This window comes from Gracilinanus agilis, chromosome 5 (assembly GCF_016433145.1).
Source record: "Gracilinanus agilis isolate LMUSP501 chromosome 5, AgileGrace, whole genome shotgun sequence".
NCBI lineage: Eukaryota > Metazoa > Chordata > Mammalia > Didelphimorphia > Didelphidae > Gracilinanus > Gracilinanus agilis.
Window position 1 is genome coordinate 202,227,323 of NC_058134.1, and position 15,068 is coordinate 202,242,390.

A 15,068-nucleotide genomic window follows, 5' to 3' on the forward strand; every position below is an offset into this window, starting at 1 on the left:
TAAGGTTTTGAGAGAGAGAGAGAGAGAGAGAGAGAGAGAGAGAGAGAGAGAGAGAGAGAGAGAGAGAGAGAGAGAGAGAGAGAGAGAGAGAAAGAAATAAAGATTATTCCCAGAGGATCACCCATAGTTGTTGCTTTTCCTTTGCAGGGGCTCCACCATATCCAGAGGTCCCTCCAACCCAAATTCTACAGTATCTCCAGAGGAGAAGAGTCATGAAAAGACCCTCCAGTTGCAAATCCACCATGTAAGCAATTCCTTTAGGACATGATTATCTTCCTTCAGGGTCTTTTTTCCCTACGTTCTTCCTCTTTCCCATTATTATATAGTATAATTAATTTTTATACAACATTAATTTTATATAACTAATCATAATAGTACAATAATGGGTAAGCTCTTATCATTGTATTAGGGGAGATATGTAAGAAAAGAATTATGTTAAGTAACATGATTAATAAAAATAAGTAACCCTCAGAAACTTTCCAGCTATGTAATCCTAGGAAAGTCCCTTAGACACAATTACCTAGCCCTTGTCTCTCTTCTGCCTTAGAACTTATAGTAAGATAGAAAGTAAGGGGTTTAAAAAAATGTAAATAGCATTTCACCTTTGTATCATGAATCTTTTGCTGTAAAGGATTCTCAGAGAAGTAGAGAAGTTTAAGGTAATGAGGGAAGGACTAGTGATGGTAAATTTTGAACTAGATTTTGGCAGGAGAAATGATATGGAATGAAGGAAAGGAGGAGGACATAACATATTAGAAATGGCATGAAGTATATAACTGATATCATATTACTTGCCTTCTCAATGGATGGGGAAGGGGCAGGAGGGACAAAGAGAACTGGGAACTTAAATGTTGAAAAAATGAATGTTAAGATAAAGTAGAATTATTTTTCTATAAAATAAAAATGTTGATTAAATTAAATGTTAATAATTGTGAATTATGACATTAAGTTGAACACAAGATATTAAGGTCTCCATAAAACTTATTTTTCTAAGGATTCATAACAATAACATCAAAAGAAATGACATGGAGGAAGTCACAGAGATGTGAATTAGCTAGTTTAGCTAAGTAAAATTAATCAGATTCACTTGATTAGAGGAGTGGAGCCAAAATAAGGTATAGATGACAGAAAATGAATACTTCATATACAAATATATGCAATTTTTATATGTGTGTGTAGCTTTAAGGCTGACAATTTCCTCATAACCACTCTATGAGTATAAGTATATTCCCCACCTTACAAATGAGGCGACAGAGGCTCAGGGAAGACAGCGGACTTGCTCATGGTCTCCTGACTATCAATCAAGTTGCATCGTAGGCTAAGGTCTATGTCTACTCAGCTGTGCCCTTTTGAAAATGAAGGAGAGCGTTTTTTGTGTTCTATGCTCTGTCAGATTTGAAAGTCAGTGGAAAATGGCTCTATTTTTTGAAGAAGTCAAAAGAATCCTTCTCTGCCTAGTGACCAAAAGTGAACTCTTTTAATCTTGTCAACATGACTCACTGTAGACCCCAGTTTGGAACTGAGAGAGACCTGCACTCCCCAAAGAGCAGAAAGCTACCTCCTCAATATGGTCAACTGAAAATTCTGGAGACCACCTTTTCCCATGAGACTTACTGTGCTTGGAGGAGCTGAGGATGGAAAGGGTGGCTTATTCACTCCACCTCTGAAACTTCCTTCCTTCCTTTCTTCCCTCCCTTATTTCAAGTAGCTTGAAGATAACCTGGTGTCCAGCTGTAATTTGCAATACTATCAATAGTGGCCAAGCAGTAGACTCTTCATAAGGGAAACTTAAACCTCTTAATGAAAGCTGCCTAGAAAGCTGGACATTTCATAAGATTTCAAATGAGAACCTTAGAAATAATCTGTCCAGTGACTTCTTTTTAGGGATGAGAGGAAGTGACATTCTAAGCATTCAGAGGTGGTAAGTTGCAGAGCCAGTATTCAAAACTATCTAATTTTCCCACTGCTCTAACCCAGAACTGGTCGGACAATTGACAAGACAATAAAAAATGTCCCCAAGTCTTGCCGTCTATGGTATTTGGCTAAGACTTCTTATAAAAGACTATCCATTGAGAAGGAGATGCTAAAGACAGATACAAAAGAGAGGTAAGATAAAGATTGTTAACTGGGCCAGCATGGCAGAAACATAGCATCTGGGGAGGAGATGAGGAGCAGAGATGACCGGTATTTTCAACGTTAAGAAGAAATGAGTCAGGGAGAGGGAAAGCAGTCTGCTGATGGGCACTGCCACCAAAGAATTAAGTGTTTCATCTCTTTCTCCATCTTCCAGGTATAACATCATGAAATCCTGCTGGAGATGGAGTGAAGAAAACCGGCCCTCCCCAACACAATTACGCCTTCGCCTAGAGGCTGCCAGCCAGGGTGCAGATGATAAAGCTGTGCTCCAAGTACCTGAGCTGGTGGTGCCTGAGCTCTATGCAGCCGTAGCAGGCATCAGTGTAGAGAGTATTTCCTCCAACTACAGTATCCTCTGAAGTACCACTGAGCTGAAAAGACACAAGTGATATGCTCAGAGCATATCCAATGTTTCCTAGGAGTTGTATTGGACATTTGGATGTTACAGGGGAAGAAAAGATGGAGAGAGGGCATAAATCATAGGATTATACCTCTTAAAGAGGGGACCTCAATGACCATTTAGTCCAAACCCCTCATTTTATAGTTGAGGGAACTGAATCCAGGAAACATGACTAATGTCAAAAAGGTAATAAGTGCTGGAGGCAGGATTTGAATCCTGTTTAGATCTGGTGGCCCTGACTGTGCCATACCGTATTATGCTGCCTCCCTATTTCAGACCTACAGATTTCTTTGGAGTATATTCTGTGGACATAGCTGAATATGAATTTCTAAATCACCACTTGAGAGTCGGAGTTGAGTCGTTGGATGGATCTTAAGACTTAGGTTGGAATTAGTGGATTCCAAAGAAGATTTCACAAATCCACAATGTTTCTGGGGTCAAGGAAAATACTTTGTCTCCCCCCTTGGTTGTGCCTTCTAGACAAGTTTCCCTCTGAAATATTTTCAAACTAATTTCTGATTGTGAGATCCATGGAGATGAGAATCAAATGAGAGTGAATATGAGGGAAATGGAGAGGAAGAAATTATAGGCAATATTGGTTCAGAGAAAGAAGTCACCAAGGAATCCTCCTTCCAAGAGGATGAGTAATAGCATGGAAACTCTGGATTCTTAATGTGGGGCTTCAGGAAAGGCAGAAAAAGAAAATTCTCGTTTGTCCAGTGGGGTGAGAATGTAGAGATTTGGAAGGAGGAAGAAGTGGTCCTTTTATTTCTTATCAGTCCTCTTGCCATTGCTAGTGGTTGGGAGCTGGAAAAGCCAATTCTCTTTTGAGAATGTCTAGTTTTAACTGTTCATCATTATGAGTCCTCAGACCCAACAAGGTAGTTAGAAAAGCTTGAGCTTTACTTATTAAAACAGGAAAAACTAGACTCCCAAGAGGCGGGAGAGACACAAAGACATCCAAAGAAAACAAAATGGGATGACTGAGAAAGAGAACAATGGCAATCTGTAGTATTGGAGAAACCATTGATTTATTATGCAACTTTTTCATTAAATTAATTTTCTAATATTTGTTGAGGTACTGTGATCTTTTTTATACTAACAAATTTAGCACATCTCTTATATTGATTACTTGACTTTTTATAGAAGTATTACTGGGATTTTAAAAAGATAACCAATTTATAACATCTAAAATTAAAATCATGTATTTTAGGGAAAACTGTTTGCTTAATAGGCAGCTTGTTCTTCTTGTCTACCTAGTGTTACTCAAAACCCAGTGATACCCCACAAAGGGCCCCAGTTTTGCATTCCCACAGATCAGGTTCAGCCTGACTTCAAAGAATGCAGACCGGCCTTTTTTTCTTATCTCTTATGACTCATTATACTTCAGGGAGAATAGCTTAAATAAAATTTAGCTAACCAACTAAAAATGGTTGATGTTTAAGGTCTTCCTAAAAGAAATGAATAAAGTCTTACCCAGGAGTCGGCAACGTATGGCTTTCGAGCCATATCTGGCTCTTTTGAGGGCCAGATATGGCTCTTTCTGCAGGAGCCATAAAGTCCATTTTTTTTTTCCAGGTGCTGTTACAGGAGCACCCACTATGAGCACTGTACGGCTCTCACAAAATTACATTTTTAAAAATGTGGTGTTTATGGCTCTCACGGCCTAAAAGGTTGCCAACCCCTGGTCTTACCCATAAAAATTATTCAGTGTAAAATCCGTCAATCTCAGATAAAGGGCAGCTATTCACTTCCTCCCATAAAAAATGCCTAAATCACAAAAGCCTCATAAGCACTTATTAATATATACCTTCAATGCAAATTATACTCCATCCCTCTTTATTATATTTCCCTGGGAGGCTGACACTTAAAACCAAAAACTCTTTTAGAGACTGCAGAATTTCACTTTTCCTTTGGATCTATACTGCGCAGTTCATTCAGGATCCATAGCTTCTAGCTTAGTTGAGCATGCGCGACTCATCCTCTTTTCTGTGGTCATCTTCTCTTCTGAGATGGGCGTGCTGGGTAATGAGCATCTGGACTTCTTAATGCCTCCCAACTTTAGAATTTATGAGATAGTTACCATGACTGAAAGTGTCCATTTTTTGGTATTGCTATTTGGGATTCTGTATTCAAGGAAAGAAACTAATTTGGAAAGGAAGCCAGAGACTCGAGACAGGTTCATCTAGGCAAGCATATACTCTCACTGTCCTATGAATCTCACTAGCATTTCTGTTTCTTGAGATGCAGGGAGAAGTCTACTGGAAGTCTGAGGGAGAGTTGTTAGAGTCTCAGAGAGAACTATCCACAGAGTCCCAAGTCACAGGTTCAAAAGATAGTGAGGGAGCTACAATAGAATCTATGGAGATCTTTTCCTGCTCATTCTCCAATCATCTTTCTGGAGCTATCCCAACAAGGAATCTTGGAGACCAACTAGGGACTACATGTCCTTTTGTATGGGACCTAAATAGGAAGCCCACTGGGAAGGGCCAGGGCACAGGCTTAGCTCCATGGGAAGTGCCCCAGCATAGGAGATTGGGGATGAGGGAGTCTAGGATTTGGGGATATATGTATATATAACTTGTAAAATTCAGTTTTGTGCTACAGTATTTGAGATACGAAGAGGCTTCATATCCTAGTTTAACATGGAATCATTGACTATTAGATCAAGAACAATCTTGAGTACATTTAGTTTATTCTTCCTCCTTTCCCCTCTTCCTCATATCTTTTTTTTTTTTTAAACCCTTACCTTACATCTTGGAGTCAATACTGTGTATTGGCTCCAAGGCAGAAGAGTGGTAAGGATAGGCAATGGGGGTCAAGTGACTTGCCCAGGGTCGCACAGCTGAGAAGTGTCTGAGGTCAGATTTGAACCTAGGACCTCCCGTCTCTAGGCCTGACTCTCAATCCACTGAGCTACCCAGCTGCCCCTTCTTCATATCTTTTGACAGAAAAAGAAATTGAGATCAGGAGAGATTAACTTGCTCAAAGTCATCCACAAAGTGGTGGCAGAATAAAAAATCAGTTCCCTGAATCTCAGTGCAATGCTTTTGGCCACAATGATTTATGTCTTGTCTGGGGAAAAAAAAAACAAAACCTACTTGTCATATACCACTGCTACAGATTCTCAGTTTTTGGGCATACTTTTCTTCTTTCAAAGAACAGGTTAGCCACTACCTTGGATGTTCTTGTGACTCCTTCTATTATTTTCTCAACTAGATACAACTTATACCTCTCTGAATCATTTAGGCCAGTCAAACAACAAGTATTGATTTAAATGCTTACCATGTGTCAGGTGCTATGCTAAGCATTGAGGATGCAAGTACAATGAGAGAAACAATTCATATTCACAAGGTATTCAGACTCTAATGGGTGAAACAATAAATTTCTAAACAAACTTAAGATAAAAAACCACAAATATATAACAAGTAGTTAAATTCAGAGTAGTTTCTTTCTTTCTTTCTTTCTTTCTTTCTTTCTTTCTTTCTTTCTTTCTTTCTTTCTTTCTTTCTTTCTTTCTTTCTTTCTTTCTTTCTTCCTTTCTTTCTTTAACACAGTAGGCACTTAATAATTGTTGAATTGTGCTTTGGATTTCTAGGCATTTTGTCTTCTGTATATAGCACATCCCTGACGATTTTTATACCAACTCCCACCACCCCAAAATGAGTGTTGAGTCAAAGAGCAGGACTTCCCGTATGGGTATAAGATTTACCCCTGAGTAGTCAGAGGTAATTTCTAATGCCCTTGTTTTGAACCTCCATTGGTGTGTTTAACACCATTTATTGACATTACCAGCGGAGAATCGTTTCATTCAAGCAGCCTTAGTTGTATTTTTAAAAGCTTACTAAGATGGATTTATTGATTATTTTCACATGGTTAAGTTATTTCCATATCTTATCACTTTCTTTCAATAGATAAGTTGACTTCAAATCAACCAACCCTGACCTGATATATAAAAGAGTAGAATATCATCGTTAGCCTCACCAGGGAAGTAAAAACATGCAAGAAGAAATTATTGTAGTGAGGACACTCATCAGAGGTCTATCATTCATTCCTCTTCTATTTTGTAATATATCTGAGGTCATGCAGATGAGCATGATCTATCAGGTCACATTGCAATGCCAGGATACTAATAGCAATGGCAGGATGATAATGCCATCTGAGTAACATACTAATTTCATCTCAGTTATGAAAATATCTGCATAGAGGTATTCTTTTGTCATTTTCTTGTAGTAAGAATGGTATGAGGGTCATTTGACCAGTTGCACTTGGTAATGATACATCTTTTGTGAAAACATTGAGTAACCAAGGAGTGATGGTTAGAGCTGCTTACAGAAAGGTGACTGATAGAGGAAAGATGAATCTAAAACTAGATCCTTTCTGATTTCTTGATGAGTAGTGATGCAGCAGCTATGAGGATGTCAGCATGACGGGTAACTACTGTTGTTAAATGGAGTCCCCCCCAAAAAGAAATATAGAGAAAAAAGACATTGCTTGGCTATAATATAAAAGCCCATGAAAATCTGTCCATAAGTACTGTTCAGCTGTCCACTTAAGGCTGACTTATGGATAATTGAACTTTTGTTTCTGGTAGTCTTGAGAGAAGGAAGCAAAAAAGGAAAGTTCCATTTTGAAACTTTGCCCTAAAGTTGAAATGTTGATCTTGTTTATGTGCATAATATATTTGGGTTATTCCATCTCTTGGCTGGGTTCCTCCTTCTAGAAATGAAAATATGCTTTCATCATCTTTGTACCACTCATCTGAGCAAAAAATCTTCAAGTCACTGCGTGGAAAAAGAATGAAAAATTCCAGTTATTAGACACTTTTATCCTGGGTTCAGATTGATTCCTTTGCCCTAAGGAATTTGAAAAGGCTTGAATTCCCATTCTTGAGTGCTTTTAAATTTCCCATGTGACTAGAATTTTTTAAAATGGCCAAATGAAAAAAAATCTATAGTTTTCCTTGGAATCATCTGGATATTTTGGCATTTCTGAATAGTGGTGGCTCCCTTTCTGAAAATAAATGCTGTTGGTGAGAGAAGCAGCATCTATTTGCTTGCTCAATTTTGTGTTGGCAAAACATATAATGTAGAGAAAATAGAGGAAATTTACAAAATGTAAAAAATTTAGATGGGAAAAAAAGAAATGAATTACTTCAGTAATCCAATATCAGAAAAAAAAGGTTGAAAAAAGCACAAATAAACTCAAGAAGGAAAAAACTCCAACAACAAATAGATTTACAAATTACCTAATTCAAAGAAAATATATCAATTACTACAACTCAAACATTAATAAAAAGAATTAATTCAAATATTACAAAACTATTTTCAACATTAGGAAAATAAGTTGTTCAGTGAAAATTAGTGTGATTGGTATGGCCCTAGCCAACCATTTCAATTTCTTGCTAGAATGGCATCTTTATAGTTAACTTTTCTACTTCCCTATCCTTGATTCCTACCTTCTCCATCTGCATTCCAAGCTCCTTAATAGGTTTAGAAATACTTTCATTGTACTGGTCCTTTAGATAACAAGACAATCTTCTTTTGCGATTACACTGGCTTTTTGTCTCAAGTGACATTTAAAATTAAGCCTTGAAGGCTTGGGAACTTTCAACTGGAATCCCAATAATTTTCTTGTATACTGCCCACTAAAGGTATGGAGGTATCACAGTGAGACTGTCTCTGCTAGAAGACCACCTCCATCCTTTGTGATTAATAGTAAAATTTCTTAAGCTATCTCTGTGTGGAATGGTATTTTTCATCTAAACTACCCTTCACCTCATGGGACACTTCCAGTCTTTCTGTGACACAGGCAATATCCTAACACCTAAAGCAAAGAAAGAGAAAACTGAGAAAGAAAATTATACATCAGTAAACACTGACAGGAAAATGTTTAAATAAACAATTAGCAAATAGACTATAACAACATGTTAAAAGCATTATACACTATGATCAGGCTCTACTTATATGAGGAATTCAGAGTTAGTTCAATACAAGAAATAATACAAACAATAAGTTACATTAACAACATGAAAAATAAAAACAACTTGATTATAGCAATCGATATTGAAAAAGATTTTTGATAAAATTCAACAGCTATCTCTGTTTTTAAAAAAGAGAATAGAAAGCTCAAGAATAAGAGTACTTTCATTGTAATAAATAGCATATATAAAACCAAGGGTAAAAATTATATGCAGTAGCCAAAACTTACAGTCTTTCCAATGTGATCAGGGCAATGTAAGGATACTCATTATTGCCACCACTATTTAACATAATTAAATATTTCAGGACAGAAAATAAATCCACAAAGTTATCAGCATTCCTGAATACTGGCAAAAAATTCAGGAAAATATAGACATTTCATTGAAAATAACTATAAAATGTATAAAACATTTGGGAGTCTATCTACCAAGACAAACCTAAGAACTATATGAATGCAACTAAAAAATACCCTTTTTAGAAAAAAAAGGTTCTGAATAATATTAATTGCTCATAGGTAGGGCAATCCTATTATTACATTATATTATTTTGTTACTTAAATTAAGTTCTCTAATTAGTGACACAGAAATTAAACTACCACAGGATTTCTTTGTAGTGCTAATAGAAATAATAACAAATTTTATCTGGGGAAACAAAAGGTCAAGAATCTCAAGGGGAACAAAAACAAGAAACTAGGAAAGAAGATCCCAAAGCATTAGATCTCAAATTATACTACAAAGTGGTTATCATCAAAATGATTTTGTATTGGTTAAGAGAAGAGGTATACTAAGATTAGATACACAACATAGTGAGGCAAAAACACACACACACACACACACACACACACACTAGTATGATTTTGATAAACCCAAAGACTCCACTTATTGGAGGAAGGAATCATTTGACAAAAACTGCTAGGCAATTTGGAAAACAGGTCTGGCAGAAATTAGGTATAATTCAAAATCTCATGCCATTTCTCAAGAAAAACTCTAGATGGATAATACAGTAGTTAGACATAAATGATAACAGTATAAGCAAATCAGAGGAGCAAAGAATAAATTAACTTTTAGATCTATGAGTATGGCCAAACAAGGAATAGGGAGTGGCAAATGAAAAATATATGATTTTGATTACATAAAATGCAAAAGGTTTATGACTTTACATGTTGCAGTTAAAATTAGAAAGTAAAGAGGTCTGGAGGAAAAATTATCTTTGTAGCACAAGATATTTTAAACATCCACTCAAATTTATGATCACAAGATACATTCCATAAAGAATGGTCAAAGGTAAATTTCATTTTTTAATTTTTATTTATTTTTTTGAATTGAAATTTTTTATTTAATTAATTGATTTAGAATATTTTTCCATGGTTACCTTCCTCCCCTCTCCGCCCACAGCCAATGAGTAATTCCACTGAGTTTTACATGTCATTGATCAAGACCTATTTCCATATTATTAATATTTGCATTAGGGTGATCACTTAGAGTCTACATCCCCCAATCATACCCCATCAACCCATGTGATCAAGCAGTTGTTTTTCTTCTGTGTTTCTATTCCCACAGTTCTTTCTCTGGATGTGAATAACATTCTTTCTCATAAGTCCCTCAGAATTGTCCTGGATCATTGCATTGCTGCTAGTAGAGAAGTCCATTATATTCGATTGTGCCACAGTGTATCCGTCGCTATGTACAATGTTCTTCTGGCTCTGCTACTTTCACTCTGCATCAGTTCCTGTTCACATGGAATTCCTCCAGTTCATTATTCCTTATGGCACAGTAGTATTGTGTATTCCATCACCAATAGATACCACAGTTTGTTCAGCCATTCCCCAAATAAAGGGCATCCCCTCATTTTCCAATTTTTTGCCACTACAAAGAGCGTGGCTCAAAGGCAAATTTCAAAGGAAGAAATTAAAATTATCAGTAGCTACATGAGAACACTTCACATCACTAATAATTAGAGAAATAAAAATTAAAATGTTAGGGTTCTACCTAATGCCTATCTGATTAACAAAGATAAAGAAAAAAAGAAAATTATAGATATTAGAAGACTATGGGAAAACAAGTGCACTAATTTACTTTTTGACAGGCCTCAGGACAGAAAGCCCTCCCCAACACCTACTAAAATTAATAAGTGCCACTCCTCACCCCCCAACACCTCCTAGCTCTAGCAACACCTAGCATTCCAGTGGAGATTCAGCAGCCTTCTTTACTGGTGCCAGTAAAGCTACTCCTCCTTGCCTCCCTTCCCTCCACCCTGCTGGGGTCCCTGCAGCCATTTCTCCTGCCACTGGACCTCTCCCCCTTGCCTTTTCTTCTGTCTGTTCCCCACCCCCACCCCTTCCTCCAAAAAAGCCTTGCTATATCACTTTATTCTGGTCTCATTTGCCTGAGGTCAGACCTCTCATTGGTCAGACTGATCCTGTTGGTGGAACAATGAATTGGTACAGCCATCCTTAAAAAAATTGAAATTATGCCTCAAAAGTCACTTAACTGTGCACTCCTTTACTCCTGTTATTACTGGAAGGAAAGAAAGAGGAAAGAAGGAAAGTGATGAAAGAAAAAGGAAAAGGATTCCAATCTATAAAAACAGTTATATCAGTTCTTTTTTTATGTATTTGTTTTCCCAAATACATGTAATAACAATTTTTGACATACATATTCTGAAATTATAAGATCCAAATTGTCTTTCTCCCTCTCTCCCCTCTTCCTCAGAGATGGCAAGCAATTTGATGTAGGTTATATATGTATTATAATGCAAAACCTATTTCCATATTGATCATTGTTGTAAGAGAATACTCATATAATACCAAACCTTCCAAATAAAAATAAAGATAAGCTAAAGTGAAAAATAGTGTGCTTTGATCTGCATTCTCCAACAGTTCTTTTTCTGGACATGGATAGCATTCTTTGTCATAAGTTCCTCAGAATTGTCCTGGATCATTGTATTGTTGAGATTAGCTAAGTCTTTCATAGTTGATCACCCTACAATATTACTGTTGCTGTATACAATGTTCTCCTGCTTCTGCTTATTTCATTCTAAATCAGTTCATGTAGTTATTTCCAGCTTTTTCTAAAATTATCCTTCTCATCATTTCTTATAACATAATAGTCAATCACCATCATATACCACATTTTTTTCAGTCATTCCCCAATTGATGGGTATTCCTTCAATTTTCAATTCTTTGCCAGAACAAAAAGCTCTTTTTATAAAACTAGAAAAACTTTTACAGGGGTGAGAATATTTACCTATTGGGGGGGGGGTAATAGAATTTTGGCCTATCCACCATGTAAAGGAATATTATTGTGGTATAAGAAGTGGACAGGTTCAGAAAAAAACTGGGAAGACCTATAGTAACTGATTCAGAGTGGAATGAACAGGACCATAAAATAATTTCTGCAATGATAATATTATAGAGAAAAATAACTTAGGACTCTGATCAATACAATGTAAACTGCAGTTCCAGAGGACCAACAATGACACATACCATTTACCTCCTAACAAGGAAATAATGGACACAATCCACAAAATGAGAAGTCATTGTTGGACATGAACAAAGAGAGGTGTTTCTTAATTTTAACTATGTATATTTATTTCTAGGGGTTTTTTTTGGTTGTTTAATTGAGGAGGAAAGAATAAACATTTATTAAGAACTTCCATATGTAATATGAAGGTGAAGCCAAGATGGCAGAGTGGAGTAATGGAAAACCTGAATCTCTCTAAAAATCCCCACCAACTAACCTTAAAATAAAGTTTCAAAATGAATACTAGAGAGACAGAACCAAGAGAGGGATGAGATGAGGCAGTTTTCCTATAGAAGGTAACTTGGAAGGTAGAGAGAGAAAGTCTGTTTCAATGGGATAAGAGGGATCACAGTCCATAGCAAAGCCTCATCAATGAGCCTGATGCCGGAGTCTCTTGGAACTCTCGTGGATGATTGTATTGATCACTGTTGCTAAGACTTTCAAGGTTGATTATCATTACAATATTGCTATTACTATGTACATTGTATTCCTGATTCTGTTCATTTCACTTTGCATCAGTTTATATGTTCTCAAAGATCTTTCTGAAAGCATTCCCTTGGGGAAGGGACTTTAAAGGATAACCAGTTCAATATTTCATCTAACTCAAGAATTCACTTAGAGCATCTGGTTATTGTTTGATCCAACTTGCATTTTTGTTATGTTAATCTTCTATGTAGGTGACCAAAAATCATATATATAAACACACACATATAAATTTATATGTGTACATCTATACAACAATATACATATAAAATAAAATTACATATAAAGCATACATATAAAATATATATATATGTAAAGCAAAAGATTATATTTGTTGTTTGTTAGTCAAAAAAAGAAAGAATTCACTTGGAAACTTTTAGTGATGAAGAGCTTACCATCTTGTAAGGTATAATTATATATATATATATATTTGCATATATATATAAAATTTATATATACATAAAATAATTCTATTATTAGGTATTAAACTGAAATATATCTCCCTGTGCATTCTCTCCATTCCTCCTACTCTGAAGCGATGAGAAAACTCATCATTGCAACATAGCCCTACCCCCAGGGACTCATCAAGTGAATTAGGCTCCAACATCTTGGATTGAAACCAGGCAGAGAATAAATGCTTATGCTCTGTATGACCCAACAGGAAGGACAAATCCAAACATGTCCTAAGGACTTGGTCTTCACTGCACATAGCCATTTAAAGTTGCGTAAAATATGTTTACTTTCCCTTCCTGACATCTCTGGAACCTGTGCCAAAAAGATTGGAGTAATGATGGTTGACATTTAGTGCAGTATTTTTATAAATGTCATCTATCTCATAGAAGCCTCCCAACAACTTTGATGAGAAGGCTTTACCAATATTATTATACTGTTTTACAGTTGGGGGAAATTAAGGTTTACAGACATAAATTGATTTGTTATATGACTACTAAGTACTGGAGGCAGGATTTGAATTAAGGTCTTATTGCTGTCAAGCCCAGTGCTTTATACCATTGTTGGAAGCAGATTCTTTTACTATTCTAATTGCTATGGCTTTGCTGCTCATATTTGGTGAGGAGAATCTTATTAGGGTTGCCTTGACTGTTTTAAAAGAAATGACCTACCTACTGAACTCAAAAGTGAGGGACAGTGGGATTAACAGTGATCTCTGTATTTGAGGCTTTCTGTGTGGCTTGAACCTCTCCAGCTCAAAGCAAATGCAATAGGTTCTTGAGGTTAGAACCCCAAAGAGGAAGAGTCATATCTATTTGTAGGGTCTATATAATACTAAGCCCCTAATGTATGAGTCATAAATAATTAGTAGAAGACTGATTTTTTTTTTTGCATATGTGGTTGCCCAATCCTATTTCTACAAATATCTTGGTGCTTCTGCCTTTGTGATCACATAGAACTCAATGTCTTTTAATGCGTTTTTATAAATATAAACTATTTTATAAAACTCACTCTGGATTGGACACTGCTAATTTCAAGATAGAATTTTAATTGAAGAGTTCTACTTCTTTGGGATTCCCATTCCAATACTGAGGAAACTTTCAGCAAGGCTAAAGATGCCAGGGATACATGCTCCCCCTTTTTTTGTACCCAAGCAAGCAATTTGGAGTAGATTGAATCCTGGGAAGGTCTAACTCTAATGAAAGAGACCAGGATCCCTGTTCATACAGTCTTTGACTTATTATGTCTATCATCCCGGCATCAGAACTGTTTACTGGTGCATGTCTAGGGACTTCTTACAAAGAAGTTGAAAAAATTATTTAGTGTATATAATATGAATCGGGCACCAGGCAGGTAATTTATCTCTATATGGAAAAGAAATGCTAAACATAGTTCATTCACAAGTGTACATTTGATTTAAAAAACAAATCAACAAAGCAGGACTCGGCCACTTAACTACTTTTAGAATCCGCTGGGTTGGTGACACTTAACCTTGATCAGAAAAAGACAGGGAGTAGCAGGGCTGTTGATTAGGCATTTGATATGCCACCTCATGTCTTCACCATGAAACGGATAAATGCATTCACTGGCATTCTCTTTACATACTAAATCTTGGAGAAGGAACGTTGGCTCTCTTATTAGAAACCACAGCAAGGAAAAAGTGAGATTCAGAGAAAGAAGGTCTTGCTTTAAGTTTCACATCTTCTATCTACTCTTTGCATTGCCCTCTCATTTCCTCATCCATTAACCTGGGATAATAGCAACTATTCTACATGTCTCAGAGTGATTTTGCAGAAATGTAATAATTATAATAATAATAATGTAATAGCTAACACTCATATGATACATTAAGGTTTGTAGAGTGCTCTATGTGGGCTATCTCTTTGATTAAGTGAGAAAGTGAATGTGAAAATGTTTTATAAAAATCACATAAACAGAAAATATTAACACTGCGGGAGAGTAGCTAAGGAGGTAATATGAATCATAGAATGCTGAGTTTGGAGTGAGAAATACCTGAGATCAAATCCAGCCTCAAATACTTACTATCTATGTGACCCTGGACAAGCCACTTGGCCTTAGTCTGACTCAGTTTCCTCA

At 36.3% G+C, this 15,068-nt stretch overlaps 1 protein-coding gene across 1 annotated transcript in view; it reads left to right on the forward strand.

Moving 5' to 3' along the window:
* Positions 1-2,495, forward strand: part of STYK1 (serine/threonine/tyrosine kinase 1) — a 16,277-nt gene extending 13,782 nt beyond the window's left edge. Inside the window, exons 8-9 of the mRNA XM_044678801.1 lie at positions 148-244; positions 2,291-2,495. Coding sequence (XP_044534736.1) covers positions 148-244; positions 2,291-2,495 — 302 coding nt within the window. The remainder of the gene's footprint in view (positions 1-147; positions 245-2,290) is intronic.
* The last annotated feature ends 12,573 nt before the right edge of the window (positions 2,496-15,068 follow it).